Here is a 15,728-nt window from a genome sequence, read left to right on the forward strand (position 1 = left end):
GCGCTCCGTCTAAGTCTTTGGAAGCTGCATGCTTAATCCCAACAATCTAGCTTTTGCAGTACCTAAAATCGAAGCGTACATATGGACAGACGGACATGGCCAGATCGACTCGGCTATTGATACTGATCAAGAATACACCTCGGAATACATATATGGTCGGAAACATTTCCTTCTGCCTGTTACATACTTTTCAACGAATCTAGTGTACCCTCTTGCCAAAGACATTATAATATCGAATAGAATATACACGTATATGTATTCATTGATACCTTTCGTGGCAAAAAAAAAAGTTTTTTTAAAAGTCTATAAATTTTGAAGAATTTTATTGTGGCGTGTTAAGTGTTAAAAAGTCCCTGCGTTAAAGGTAATTCAATTCTTGTTCAGATGAATGTAATCTTAAAGTAACCTTTTACGCACTTCCTTAATAATAACATTTTTAGTTCGCAGCTTCAGCGTCTCAAATAAGGAATGGTATGAAATTTGGAGTTCTGCTCCGTTTCTTCAAAAGGGATTCAAAGTGAGTCCAGAATCCAACAACGAAATGTAATTCATATTGTAGCTAATTTATCTTGTTTAGATTATTGTAATTAAAAATTACACTTTTTCCGCTTTTGGGAGAAATTTTTTATTATTAGGAACCTAACCACAATTTTCCCAATTTAGAGCAATATTGTGCTTAAAGAAAGGTAACCAGTCGCAAGTTAGGGAAGAGTAGAGGTAAACCCCTAAGAGTATCACAGAGTGCATCTTTTTCCAAAGGTAAGCGCAACAATTTCTTTTTTCCACAATAAAGATGCTTGCTAGAAGCATTGAATAGAAGTATTCGTATAGTACTCTACTATAATGCATTTTGCATATACATATACACTTTTGGAATTGTTAAGAAAATTAAATAACGCGAAGTTTTCCGATGGCTCATATTTTTACAATCGTGCATATTGGGGTGCAAGCCAAACCCAGTTTGTCTGTTTTGACAGTTTTTACAGAATACTAGCAATAGCAATCTTTTTAAATTATATTTTAATTTTACAATGTCCTCTTATTATAATTGTGAATATTATATATAATAATAATAATATAAATATAAATATTATTAATATAATATATAATACGTAATGTAATTTGTAATACACACACAGCTGTGTTCACAAAAATAGCAGTGCGAGAAATGCAATTAAGTAATGTTATTTTTTTTCAAGTTTCGTTAAGATTATTCCAACGTCTACGCATTGTTGTTGTAGAATGGAATGTGTAAGAAACGAAAAAATCTATTTGCGAGATTTAAGCAAATGAACAACTCTTTTGCTAGAAGAACTAGTTTTTGGCTGTTCATTAAAGAAGCAGTCCGTATCTTGATAAGCCAAAAAAACCGATCTATTGTGCGATATAGCAGGGCGCAGCCTTTCGCATCGTCCAGCAAGATAAAAAATGACTTAAGCTTGAATGTTAGTGGCGTTACTATTCGGCGACGTCTTTAAAAACAAAATCTCAAAGCGTGCCTTCCTCGGAAAGTTCCACTGCTACCAGACAACATGACTAAGTACTAGCCCAAGCAAACAAATTTAAAATATGTAGTTTTTGGAGTTCAACAGTTTTTTAACTATTTCCTCTGTTTTCATTACTCACGGCTACTTTTATGGACAGCTGTAAACAGCACTTTTTTGTTTAAATTAATAATGTAAAAAAAATTAATAAAATTTGTAATAATAAATTGATTTGTTTTTGATTAAAATAATCACAAAATTAAAACAAAATGCTGCGAGGCGCATCGTCGTCGTCTACGACATCAAAGACCATGCGGGCTCAAATGATACCAAGAATATTATGGTGGCGGGGCTTCAGATCGACCGCTTGGTCACAGAAAACCAATCAAGGACTCGCGATTACTGTTTTCGTACTTCCGATTCTACTTTACTGGTGTCGTTGACGGATATAATTTCCCTGGCGTCTATTTTTTCTTCTCCTTTTATTTTAGTGGACTCGAGCTGCACTTCTGCAGTCCCTTTATAGGTTTATAGGCAGTATACCCTATTTTGCACACGGCACGTCGCGTTCTCTTTTTGCACGGAGAGTAAGAGTCGAAAGTGCAGCGCGGAACCCCGAGTTTTCACGTTTGACCTGGCAGCCCTTGAATCCTAAATGTTTTTGGATTTTCGCCCCTTCAGCGTCGCATTATGCCTAAAAAAGACTACCTCCAAATTCATTAAGGTGATCGTCTCAATTTTATAGAGAATTGTTTCTATCCTGAGCACAAAATAATATTCTAACAAGAAGTGACTAGATTGAGTTAAAAAAGTGGCAGTAAAAAGTCCCGACCTCAATCCAATTAAAAGTCTTTTATCAATTGACAGCTTGGGAAGTACGAATCAGCTCAAAAGAAAACTGTGTTGTGATTGTGTTTCTGGAATGGAAACGAATTCCGAAAAATATTATCAAAAATTTGTTAGAGTCTGCAAAAAAGGATAACAGAAAAGAATACCATCATTATTAAAGGACTATGGATTCATTACATATTTATTGTTCAAGCTAAATTAGTATATATTTTTTTTAAATTTTTGTTTTTATTAAATTTGGTTGCAGACTTACTAAAAAAAATTTATAACATCATATCTTGGATTTTCTAGTATGGTTGTGTTTTTATTGGCGTCCTAAGTCAAAATCACGGGCAATTAAGTGCACTTAATTTTGCTCTTAACTGTATGCAGTATATTCTCGCAATCTTGCAATCTGTCAGCTGATAGCTTTATCGAAAAGCTTGATCCCTTTTTCTGCGGTTTACAGGGACTTAAATGATTCATCTGAGCCAAAAAATTAAATTGAAGACTGATTTTTTGTAGTAAAATTTTTTTTTTTTCTACATTTGACGTGGATTAACTTAAGGGCATAGCCACAATTCGTTAACTTTCCGTCTTTCCTGACATGACGCAGCAATTACACGCGCGGTCAATTTTTTCTTGACTTAGCAGAAGCAGTCCTTATAAACAGTCGACCGGATCCTTACCGCAATGCTTGCATTTTATCGTTGAGATACTGTTCACCCGCTTAAACGAAATAGGATTTCCCGGGCAACGCCAATTTGACCGCAATCTGTTTTTCATAAATCTCAAATCATGTCCCGAAGGTTTCGACTTAGTGAAGTCCCTGCAGGTGAATATCATGACTTTGAGACAAACTTTACTCTTTTAAAATTTATTGTTCCCAAGCTCTTGTCGATCGTACGGGCCATATTGACTTGGGTATTGATCCCGATCAGAAATATTTATAAATACGTGAATTTTAACATGACTGTGACCATTGATGCACAGTTAATGAAATGTGATTGATGATTGTAAGTGGCTTCCATAAAGTATATTTTTATTAAATGAGACAAACTTACATGGGCGACATTTGTAAGCGACTTCGACAATTTTTTTGCGCTTGGGACATGGATCGCTGCTTATTGCATTGGAGCTGGCCGTGCTGCTGTGATAGCTGCTGGTTCCAGACGAGTCGCCCACACCGCTGGAGCCCTGGCCGTAGAATTGCAGGGATCCGTGAAACTTGCAGTGCTTCTTCTTTTGGCAGGCCTCGACGACAGTTTGCAGTAAGGAGTACTGAGAATGGGAAAAACAAACACAGGAATTAGTTTTTCTCACGACCTAGTATCAATATTCCTTCTATAGTGCATGCACACGAAAAGAAGTTAGAGAAGACCTTTTGGAAAGCTTTTCCTATACCTTATAATTATACCTCTTTCTCGTAGAGTAAAAACAAGAGAAAAAGCAATATTCGATTTCCTCAATTTCAGATACACCTTACTCAGCTAGGGGGCAAAAAGTCTCAACATTTTTTGGCGTATTGATGGAAATTAGTAAGAAAATTAGTAATAGTGACAGCTTTTTGCGGCTTGTGGTTTTAAAGTGGCAAGCCAAATAACGCGACTTAAGAGAGTTCTTGGAGTCCTGGAAAAGCTGAATTAGTGCGTAAAGTCTTTAAATGCAGGGAATCGTCGCACTTGAAAGATGGCAAGGAAAATAACAACTTTCCTAGCTATCTTTGCGGACTGCCATCGTGCTGCTCAGGGACAGGTCGAACCAGTCTTGAACCGAAAAGTAACTGTCATTTCGTCGTTCAATTCGAAAGACTCGTTGATACAGGCACATACCTATGTTTGAGCGCATGAACATTCTTTCCGAAGCTATCCTCTCGGATTTTAACTTTTGAATGTCAAAATAGAGAACATGCTAATATAGGTAAAGTTCCACGTTGTTCCGGATGAGGACGTACGCATGGCCTTGCTGGATTTATTATGATGTAAAGACTGTAGACTGCTCTTATTAGCGAGCCAGCCCTCAAGTTGCACAATTCAAGCTTACAAACAAACATCCACACAAAGGAATTTTTGGTTTTTTTTTTATACTATTTATCCTTCTTCCTAGTCCCACCTGCAACGTTTATCTGATAGTTAAGTAAATCGACTATGGCTTTCTCTCTTGCTGGAAGTTAGGGCAACGTTATTTTTCATATCGATAGAAATGCGCAAGACCATAGTAATAATAATATTAAAATTAAATCTAATTATTTTTCAAAAATGTGGGCGTGACAGTTTTGAGTGGTTTAAGTGGTTATTACTTCAAGTAATAGTGGAAAACAACTTAAAAAAAAAATTTAATTCGAGTTTCTGGACTATCAGATACCCGTTACTTAGTTAAGGGGAGTGCTTACAAGAAAAAATTTGTTGGCAAAGAAAGCTAGATAGAAAGAAATTAAAAAAACTACATAGAATGCTATAGTCGAGTGCCAATCGGCTAGTGGAAGTACAAACGAGAAATTTCAATATTTTCTGGAATATCGGATGAATTTGAAAAAAAAAATAATAAACTGAAAAAATAATTTAAAAATTTTTATAGCCGTTACTCGTAGAGTAAAAGGGTGTACTAGATTCGTGAAAAGTTATGTAAAAGGCAGAAGGAAACGTTTCCGACCATATAAAGTATATATATTTTTGATCAGGATCAAGAATGAGGCCGTGACAGTTTTTTTTTTTGCGGTTTGTTGGCGTTAGAGTGGTCTATGTCACTGGAAGCACCATGCCTGATCTCAACATTCTAGCTTTTGTAGTTCCTGAACAACAAAAACAACGCGCATACAATCTTGCGCGTGCATAAATACACAACATAACGTAACGAAACTTGAATCCACAAAAAAGTAAAGCGCATGATTGTTGTATAACTTCATCATTCTTTTTGCATGCACTTAAACACAAATAAATAAAAATGCTGACAAACACATTTCCGTTTCTCGCGACTCACTTCGAGCCGATCAAAACTCTGTACATTCAGTCTTAAGCTGACAGTTTTAAAATAAAGACGCTCACCGAAATCGTTCGTGTTTTAATTTATACTTGGCTTCAGCGTTGATCTTTGTCTTCGTTACAGACGGATCATTTATTTGACTCAAGAAAATAGTAACTACGTAAGTGGCGCAGTCGGTAGGATGAAACATTGTTGATGCGATAGAAACCCTATTCAATTCTTCAATCATCATCCGCTAAAGAACTTTCGCAAATCGCGTCGGTAATATCGGTACAATCGGTTCACAACAAAAAGTGCCAACCAACGGTGTACCTAATCCCACAAAGTGATTGTGAACGTGAAACAACTTAAAATTATAAAAATTTTAAGAAGACGCCTTTGAATTCGCTGAGTAGTAAATCCACAAAAGGTTACTCAAAACAAAGCGAAATAGCAAAGTGTGCAACAAATAATAACAGCTAAACTAAGTGAAAACCAAATAAACGTAAATACAACTAAGTGAACTACAATAACAACAGTTAACCTAAGCGAAAAATAAACTTAACCAGAAATAAACGAAAAATAATAATAACAGTGTAACTTAGTGAAAACTAAATAAACTTAATTACAACTAAGTGAACCATAATAATAACAGCTAAATTAAATGAAGACTAAATAAACTCAATTACAACTAAAACGAATTATAACGATATCAGTGCAACTAAGTGAAATATTATAATAATAAGTGAGCGAACTACAAGAAACCCTACCCAAGTTACGAACCGACAAATAAACCAACAGCAAATACACAAACATTAATCAAAATTCAAAGCCAACAAACCACAATGGCAGTAGCAGCGCCAACACAAATAGAACTGTCTGACTCGAATATGATTCAAGTCGAAAGACACGCAATCGAGGTTTTCAACGGAGATCCTAACACCTTGTACACTTTCATCAGTCGCATCGACTTCATCTTGGCTCTTTATCAGACTACAGATGAAAGGCAGAAGTTAATAATCTTTGGACACATCGAACGGAACATCAGTGGCGATGTTATCCGCGCCCTCGGAGTGACCAACCTCAGCAACTGGAGTGAACTCAGGACTCAACTTATACTTAACTACAAGCCCCAAGCACCGAACCACCAACTTCTAGAGGAATTCAGGAACACACAATATCGAGGTAACATTCGTCATTTCCTTGAAGAAGCCGAAAGAAAACGGCAGATACTTATAAGTAAATTAGAACTAGAAAACAATATTACTGAAACCACTCTATATACTAGATTAATACAAACCAGCATCGAAAATCTAATTCAAAAACTTCCAAGCTACATTTATCTCAGAATAATTAACTGTAATATTCCAAACCTGAGATCATTAATAAACATATTACAAGAAAAAGGTCTTTACGAGGCACCAACCTCAAGTAAAGATAATATAAAGCCAACTTCAATTCCAAACAAAGTAACAAACACTCCTTAAAACAGGCAAATGAGCAATCAAACCAGACCCCTTGCACCCTTCCAACCATTCTATAACAACGTCTATCAACCCTATCACCAAGCATATTCTCATGTACCCAGGTTTAACACAAATCCGATACCTCAATATCAAAATAGACCTATCTACCCACAACCTAACATACCTCTGACACAAGCACCCAGACCAAACACAGCTTTTAACCGACAAAATATTTTTGACCAAAATCGCTTTGGACCTAGCCACACTCACATGCCTACAACATATCCACAAACCGGAAACGTACGGACTAATAACCCAATAAAAAGACAGAGACCATCAGACAGCGGACAGTCTAAAATGAGCACAGAAGAGATAAGATACCAAGAAGTATCGTCTAATCAACCCGAATATCCTTATAACTATAATTACTATTATCCCTACTATCCAGAATATTTTCAACCTCAGCCTTATCCCTATCAATCGAACTATACCCCAGAATTAATTCAATGTCCCCCTGAACAGAACTATGACAATTCAGAAACAACAGAAAAGGAGACACCGACAACAAATGACAACGAACCAGACGACCCCGAACAAGCAGAAAATTTTCGGCTAGTAGCCCCGGATCAAGCCGATATATAACGATCAAACATAATAATACCGAATTGAAATGTCTAATTGATACAGGATCTACGATAAATATGCTCACGCGAAATATTTTTCAAACACCAACACAAGAAACCAATTACCTAATCCACACCAGTAATGGCCCGTTAATAATTAATGAACTTACGAATATACCACCTAACAACTACTTCCCTATTGCCCAAGAGTTCTTGATCCACCAGTTCTCAGATCATTATGACATGCTGATTGGACGCAAATTGTTGTCCGAAGCCAAAGCAATAATCGACTATAAAAAGAAAACTGCCACTCTATTTAACAAAATATACAAGATAAAAGACGGTAACAACATTACAGAACAGAACCATATTCAAATGGACACTTCATTTCCACAAGACCCCACTTACTTAGAAACCTCCACACTTCAGGAGAACTTGTTCCGATTAGAACACCTTAACGTAGAAGAAAAACTGAAACTAACCAATGTACTGACAAAATACCAAGACATCCAATTTCGCGAAGGTGACAAGCTCACGTTCACAAACCAAGAAAAACATATTATTAACACCACACACAATATCCCCGTCTACTCTAAAGTTTATAGTTACCAACAGACATATGAAAAGGAAGTAGAAAAACAGATCCAGGATATGTTAGAACAGGACATTATCCGAGAAAGTAATTCACCATACTGTAGCCCCATTTGGGTCGTACCTAAAAAACTAGATGCTTCTGGACAGCAGAAGCTTCGTATCGTAATAGATTATAGGAAATTGAACGAAATAACAATAAACGACAGATACCCCATACCAAACATAGATGAAATATTAGGGAAACTAGGGAAGTCAAATTATTTCACAACAATAGATCTTGCAAAGGGCTTTCATCAAATAGAAATGGACTCAGAGTCAATAGCCAAAACTGCCTTCTCTACAAAATATGGACACTACGAGTACACACGAATGCCATTTGGGCTTAAAAATGCCCCCGCTACATTTCAAAGATGCATGAACAATTTACTCCGTCCACTTTTAAATAAATGCTGTCTAGTATACCTAGACGACATCATAGTTTTCTCCACATCTTTAGAAGAACATCTTCAAGCCTTACAAGCTGTTTTCGAAAAATTATCACAGGCAAACTTAAAATTACAACTAGATAAATGCGAGTTCTTAAAACAAGAGACAACTTTCTTAGGACATGTTATTGCTAAAGACGGGATTAAACCAAACCCGGATAAAATCAAAGCTATAGTTAAATATCCGTTACCAAGAAAAACTAAAGAAATTAAAGCCTTTTTAGGACTTACAGGATATTATAGGAAATTTATACCTAACTTTTCAGACATTGCCAAACCCCTGACCAAGTGCCTAAAGAAAGGAGCAACAATAGATATAAACAGTTTAGAATACTTAGAAGCATTCCAAAAGTTAAAATTATTAATCTCTGAAGATCCGATCCTAAAAATACCGAATTTCGAGAGGAAATTTACATTGACAACAGATGCCAGCAATGTAGCTTTAGGAGCTGTTTTATCACAAGACGGACACCCTATTAGTTACATCAGCAGAACACTAAATGAACATGAAATCAATTACAGCGCTATAGAAAAGGAATTATTAGCAATAGTTTGGGCAACCAAAACTTTCAGACATTATCTATTAGGGCGACACTTCGAAGTAGCTTCTGACCATCAACCATTGTGCTGGCTACACAAACTAAAAGAGCCTAACTCCAAGTTGACTAGATGGAAGATTAGACTATCGGAGTACGACTTCGACATAAGGTACATCAAAGGGAAAGAAAACCATGTCGCGGACGCACTGTCTAGAACCAAAATAGAACAGACATTTTTCGGAGAATCCACGCAACATAGCGCGGAAGAAGATAGTAGCGGACTAATAGGCCTATCTGAAAAAGCAATAAACTACCATAAAAGACAAATCATTTTTTCAAAAGGTCCCAATAATAATACAGAATATGAAACCTATTTCAAGAAACAAATAGTACGTATCTCCTATGCAGAAATGACCTTCGAAACAGCCAAACAATACTTACTCAACCACTTTTGTTGGAAGAATAGCGCCCTTTACATCGAAAGCGATGCAGACTTTGAAGTGATTCAAAGCGCGTACACAGAAACCATGAATACAAAGTGTACAAAGATTTTCCGAAGTCTCGTCTTATTAAAAAACATTCCTACTTATGCAAAATTCAAAGAATTAATCCTAAACACACACGAAAAGTTATTACACCCAGGAATTCAAAAAACTGTAAAACTCTTTAGCGAAACTTACTACTTTCCTAATAGCCAACTCCTTATTCAAAATATAATCAATGAATGTCAAGTTTGTAACTTAGCCAAGGCAGAACACCGCAATACAAAAATGCCAATGAAAATTACCCCTAAACCCGAACATTGCCGCGATAAGTTTGTAATAGATATCTATTCTTCTGAAGGGAATCACTATTTGAGCTGTATCGATGTTTACTCCAAATTCGCCACTCTCGAACAGATAAAGACAAAGGACTGGATAGAATGTAAAAACGCCTTAATGCGTATATTTAATCAGTTGGGGAAACCTAGACTTCTTAAAGCAGACAGAGACGGCGCATTCTCCAGCCTAGCCCTTAAACGTTGGCTCGAAACCCAAGACGTAGAATTACAACTTAACACTACGAAAACAGGTGTCGCTGACATAGAGAGGCTACACAAGACTATAAATGAAAAAATTCGCATCATAAAAAATTCTGACGACAACGAGACCAAGTTAAGTAAAATAGAAACAATCCTTTACATCTACAATCACAAGACCAAACACGACACTACTGGACAAACCCCCGCTCACATATTCATTTATGCCGGACAACCAATTCTAGATACACAACACGATAAAGAAGTTAGAATTAACGAAATAAACAAAAACAGAACCGAATACAATGTTGACACTAGATACAGAAAGGGACCATTACAAAAAGGAAAATTAGAAAACCCTTTTAAATTAACAAAAAACGTCGAACAAACTGACGAAGACCATTATAAAATCACCAATAGGAATAGAGAGACACATTACTACAAAACTCAATTTAAAAAACAGAAAAAAATTAATGAACTTCCCATTCTGCAGGCCCCTGGTTCATCATAATACTCCTCCTCACGTCTACAAAATTATGCCAAACCCAACAACTTCAAATCAACAACATTGACACTAACCACGGATACCTCCTATTTTCCGATAAATCGATTCAAATCCCTTCAGAATACGAACATCATTGTCTTCGCGTAAACCTTTCCGATATAGATAACCTAACCCACTATTTTAACAATAAGATAACTAACTACACTAATATTCCCCAAATTGACCTTTTGTACAATAAAATGCGAAGAGAACTTAGCGGAATAACTTTACACCAGACAAATAGACAGAAACGAGGACTAATCAACATAGTAGGATCAGCGTTTAAATATTTATTTGGAACATTAGATAACAATGACCGAACAAAGATTGAAAAACAATTAGAATCAGTAGCAACAAGTTCAATAAATCTACATGAAATAAATGACATAATTCAACTCATTAACAGAAACATACAAAGAACAAAAGAATTCTTAGACGAACATAGTAACAGAGAACAGTTAATATACGAACTTATCCAATTTACCGAGTATATAGAAGACATTGCAATGGGAATGCAACTTTCACGACTAGGACTATTTAATCCCAAATTACTCAATTACGACAGACTAGAGAACGTTGACAACAGTAACATCTTACAAATTAAAACATCAACCTGGATTAGTACTAACCAAATACTTATCATAGCACATATCCCCATTAAGCAAAAAACTGTCCACACAATTAACATAATACCTTACCCAGATAATAACGGGTACCAACTCGATCACAACGAAAAAGATACTTATTTTGAAGAACATGGCAAAATTTATAATCAAAATAGTAAAGAAATAAGTAACGAATGTATTAAGAACATTATAAAAAGAACTAAACCAATTTGCAATTTTGTCCCCACAACAGTTAACCAGATAATTAAATACGTTGAACCAAACAATATCCTTACTTGGAACATAAAGAATACTATTATAGAACAAGATTGCCAAGAAATAAATAAAAATGTAACAATTAACGGCAATAAAATAATAACAATAAAACAATGTAAAATTAAAATAGGAAAGATTGTTATCTTAAACGAAAACCAGCTAAATCCCGAAATAAATCTAACCCCATTGTACACACCCATTGAACTAATAAAAATAAAACCAATAGAACATAAGGACATTGTAAAACTAATATCAAATAATAATATTACAGTCTCTATTATTGTATCACTCATTAGCCTCACATTTTGTATAGTTTGTATCTACTTAAAACTAAAAACAACAAAAACAATTATGGAAACACAGGATACAAACCCAACTGCATTACCAAGATTATATGCGTCAACCCCAATAGAAGCATAAGCTTCCTTTTAAGGGGAGGGAAGTAGCATAATATGCTTCTCATATTACGCTTACATAAACTTAAACCTAACAAAAACAACGCGCATACAATCTTGCGCGTGCATAAATACACAACGTAACGTAACGAAACTTGAATCCACAAAAAAGTAAAGCGCATGATTGTTGTATAACTTCATCATTCTTTTTGCATGCACTTAAACACAAATAAATAAAAATGCTGACAAACACATTTTCGTTTCTCGCGACTCACTTCGAGCCGATCAAAACTCTGTACATTCAGTCTTAAGCTGACAGTTTTAAAATAAAGACGCTCACCGAAATCGTTCGTGTTTTAATTTATACTTGGCTTCAGCGTTGATCTTTGTCTTCGTTACAGACGGATCATTTATTTGACTCAAGAAAATAGTAACTACGTAAGTATATATACTTTATATGTATCTTCATATATACTTTATATATTCTTGATCAGGATCAATAGCCTGTTACATACTTTTCAACGAATCTACTATACCCTTTTACTCTACGAGTAATGGATATAAATATTAAAATGAAAAATGTTAAAAAAAAACTATTGATAATGTGGCAGCTTTGGGCGGTTGGCGGGCGTTAAAGTAATCGTGGCAAAAAACGATGTAGGTATTGGTATAGTGTGTCAGGTTTTATTAACATATGGCTCTCTCTTTTATTTATTAATCATATTCACACTCTATACAAAGTACAATACAAAATATAACCCTCGTTCGCGCAGCAAGCCCACATACGTGCGCACTCGCTGGCATCTCGAATGCAACTCCCCTACGGCTCTTCCTCTTTTAAGGAATCTAGTAGGCTGTTTTACTCCACGAGTAAGTTAAAAATAAAAGCGGGATAATACGAAACTGGAAACATTCTTAAGTATTGCATAAGTTATCAAACATAAACACCTCTTAAAGGGGGTAAACTAGTGACAAAAAATTATTATTTACAACTAATAAAATACAATACTAAAGCTTCATCAAAGCCATGCGACCTTTTACAACCACGACATGCAAAGGGTGCAAAAACAATACAAGCTTAATTGGTATCTATTAGACTTCACAGGAATATGATCAGTTTTAGTACCTGTAATGCATTTGGCCACATGCAGTTTTCAGAAGCGTTGTCAGTATTGTAATCCGTACTTTGCACATCCTCGACAGAAGGGGTTATGCTAGAAATTGGTTCGGAGATAGTGGCACTGCTGCTGTTGGAATCAGGAACGGGATTTACTGGAACTGCAAGGGAGTGCCCTTCATTCATATATTTGTTAGACGGTATGTTAAGTGAGGGTGAGCCAAATATGGATCCGCGAAGTAGGTGCTTTGTTCTACCTCGGATTTCGGATCTTCTTTCCCCAGACCCAGGACATAATTCTTCGATACTGTAACCGTCTGTAAAACGGGTGCGTAAAATTGATTTTACCATCAAATTCAGGTTTTCAAAATGAGTGGATGCTTACCTTTCGCAACAAAATTGTTGTACTGGGCAAACTCAATTGAAATACTAGTACCACGGGGACAGGCTATAACCACTTGATCCGAGTCACATGCCACTTTCTGATATGTGCGCAAAGTAGCCGATAGTAAAGCTATGTTATAAGAAAATAGAATACAAAATAAAATAGACTTGATGAATACTGATTATGACAATATCAAGTAATTTTTGTTTGGGTACCTATAGAAGTGTATAAGTGAAGTTTCATAATTTTATCAAGGAATAGGAACTCGGTTACAGTACGTTACTAGTAGAGTAAAAGGGTATACTAGATTCGTTGAAAAGTATGTAACAGGCAGAAGGAAGCGTTTCCGACCATATAAAGTATATATATTCTTGATCAGGATCAATAGTCAAACTGGTTCGCCTGTCCGTCTAGCCTCGATCTCAGGAACTATTAAAGATGGAATGTTGAGATTAAGTAGAGGCATCCAGAGACATAAAATGTTTTGATATTTTTTCATTTGTTTTATTAGTCTTGTAAATTTCTATCGATGTACAAAAAACTTTCTGCCACTCCTACATTTGTTGTAGAAATTCAAAAAAAAATTAAGAAATGTCCCAAGGCTGAAGTTCTTAACTCAATAACTCAACTTATCTTTAGTGGCATACCTAATCCCAACTTTCAATCTTCTATAGTTCCTGAGATCTTGACGTTCATACGGACGGACGGACTGACATGACCAGTTCGACTCGGCTAATGATTCTAATCAATAATATGTATACTTTATATGGTCGGGAAAGCTTCCTTCTGCCTGTTACATACTTTTCAACGAATCTAGTATACCCTTGGAATTGATTTAAAAAGCAGGACATCCCAAATGCCCCTATCAGAAATGCAGTTTCGCGTTGGTTCCAGTCATCTAAACACTGATAGTTTGCCGACTAACAGATTTAGCTGAAATATAATGTTAAATTCTCAGGCAAAATCGACCGGACGGAAAATTTTCAAATGAAAATTCCTGCGAAATGTGTCTAACGCTGAGGGAAGTCGTGAGACAGATCAATAGGCTTTAAAATGAACAAGAAAGAATGTTAGCTTTATCTAGCCGATATATCCTTTTAGTAATTATATTTAATTAAAAATGATGTATCCGATATCTGTTGCTAATCGTGTGGTTGTGCGAGGGACACTCGTACACATAAAGAAATTTCAACATTATGAGCGTGACAGACTTTGGCAAACAAGTCACTGGAATCTGAATTCTTAATATTAATTTTATAGCTCTTATAGTTTATCTTCACACGGACAGAAGGACTTAAAGACGGACTAACACACGGACGGACAGACAAACGGACAATCGGTCAGACATGGCCAGATCGGGTGGTGATCATTTCGACTGCTTAATATTTTTCAAAGAATTTAGTATACCCTTTACACTACGTGTAACGGGTTGAATTGGATATATTAATTGGAAGTCACTGACAAACAATCTGGAGAACCTCTGCATCGTTCAAAGACTGCAGAACGTCCCTTACCCTTGCCGCTGAGGTGCTGGGCATGTAATAAGCATTCTATCTATATTATAAGCGAGTCTAACATTAAAAATGCTTGGCCCTAAGGTACATACTAAAGCCCAGTAACAGTTACATTGCATCAGATACAGATAAGCTGGTACTGATAACTCATTTTGGGTACAATATTTGTGTTTCCTTTCTGTTTTAACTTTCTTATATAAACTCTCGTTTCAACCCATTATTTTATCAATTTTTTCCAAGGCAACACAATTTGTGTACTATTACATACTGGGTAACTATTACTCTAGGTAACAGTGCATATTTATTATAGCCGTTACTCGTAAAGCAAACAGGTATACTAGATTCGTTGAAAAGTATGTAACAAGTAGAAGGAAGCATTTTCGACCATATAAAGCATAGTATATATATGTATCAGGATCAATAGCCTAGTCGATCTGGCCATGTCCGTTTGTCCGTCCGTTTGAACTTCGAGAACCAAGCCAACACTTTTGAAAAATGTTTTGAATTTTTTTCGTTTTATTGTTTGTCTCGCATCATTTCCATCAGTATATCAAAAACACTTTGGCCGGTAGAAGCGGCGTTCTAACTCCTAAAATCCGTTTTTTTGTATTTTTTTTTTTTCAAATTTCTATTTATGTGCCAGAAAAATGTTGAATCTCATTCACACTGCCATTAGCTGAGTAATGCGTATCTGCTCCCTATTGTTTTTCACTGGTTTCGATATAAGAATTACAGCTTAACATTACCTTATTAACTTATTACGTTCAGTGCAGAGTTGTTGATCAGATAAACACTAAAATCATTTCATTTCATCGAAAGTATTTTCGTAAACAGCGTATAAAATCAATAATAAAAGTTAATCAAGAAATAAATTATACTTTCATACATATCTGA

At 35.6% G+C, this 15,728-nt stretch overlaps 1 protein-coding gene and 1 long non-coding RNA gene across 5 annotated transcripts in view; one reads left to right on the forward strand and one right to left on the reverse strand.

The window, feature by feature from the left end:
* The window catches only part of LOC6552012, a 29,282-nt gene that overhangs the window by 4,111 nt on the left and 9,443 nt on the right, over positions 1–15,728 (reverse strand). For all 3 annotated transcript variants that reach the window (XM_015154028.2, XM_026978899.1, XM_001978741.3), the window contains 3 exons: positions 13,321–13,449; positions 12,945–13,252; positions 3,377–3,593 (listed from right to left, as the gene is read on the reverse strand). In XM_015154028.2, coding sequence (XP_015009514.1) covers positions 3,377–3,593; positions 12,945–13,252; positions 13,321–13,449 — 654 coding nt within the window. The remainder of the gene's footprint in view (positions 1–3,376; positions 3,594–12,944; positions 13,253–13,320; positions 13,450–15,728) is intronic.
* Positions 5,320–15,728, forward strand: part of LOC113564091 — a 51,432-nt gene continuing 41,023 nt past the window's right edge. For both annotated transcript variants that reach the window (XR_003407783.1, XR_003407784.1), the window contains exon 1: positions 5,320–5,454. This is a non-coding gene — a long non-coding RNA (uncharacterized LOC113564091). The remainder of the gene's footprint in view (positions 5,455–15,728) is intronic.

Source organism: Drosophila erecta, unplaced genomic scaffold (genome assembly GCF_003286155.1).
Source record: "Drosophila erecta strain 14021-0224.00,06,07 unplaced genomic scaffold, DereRS2 tig00000000-arrow-pilon, whole genome shotgun sequence".
Taxonomy (NCBI): domain Eukaryota; kingdom Metazoa; phylum Arthropoda; class Insecta; order Diptera; family Drosophilidae; genus Drosophila; species Drosophila erecta.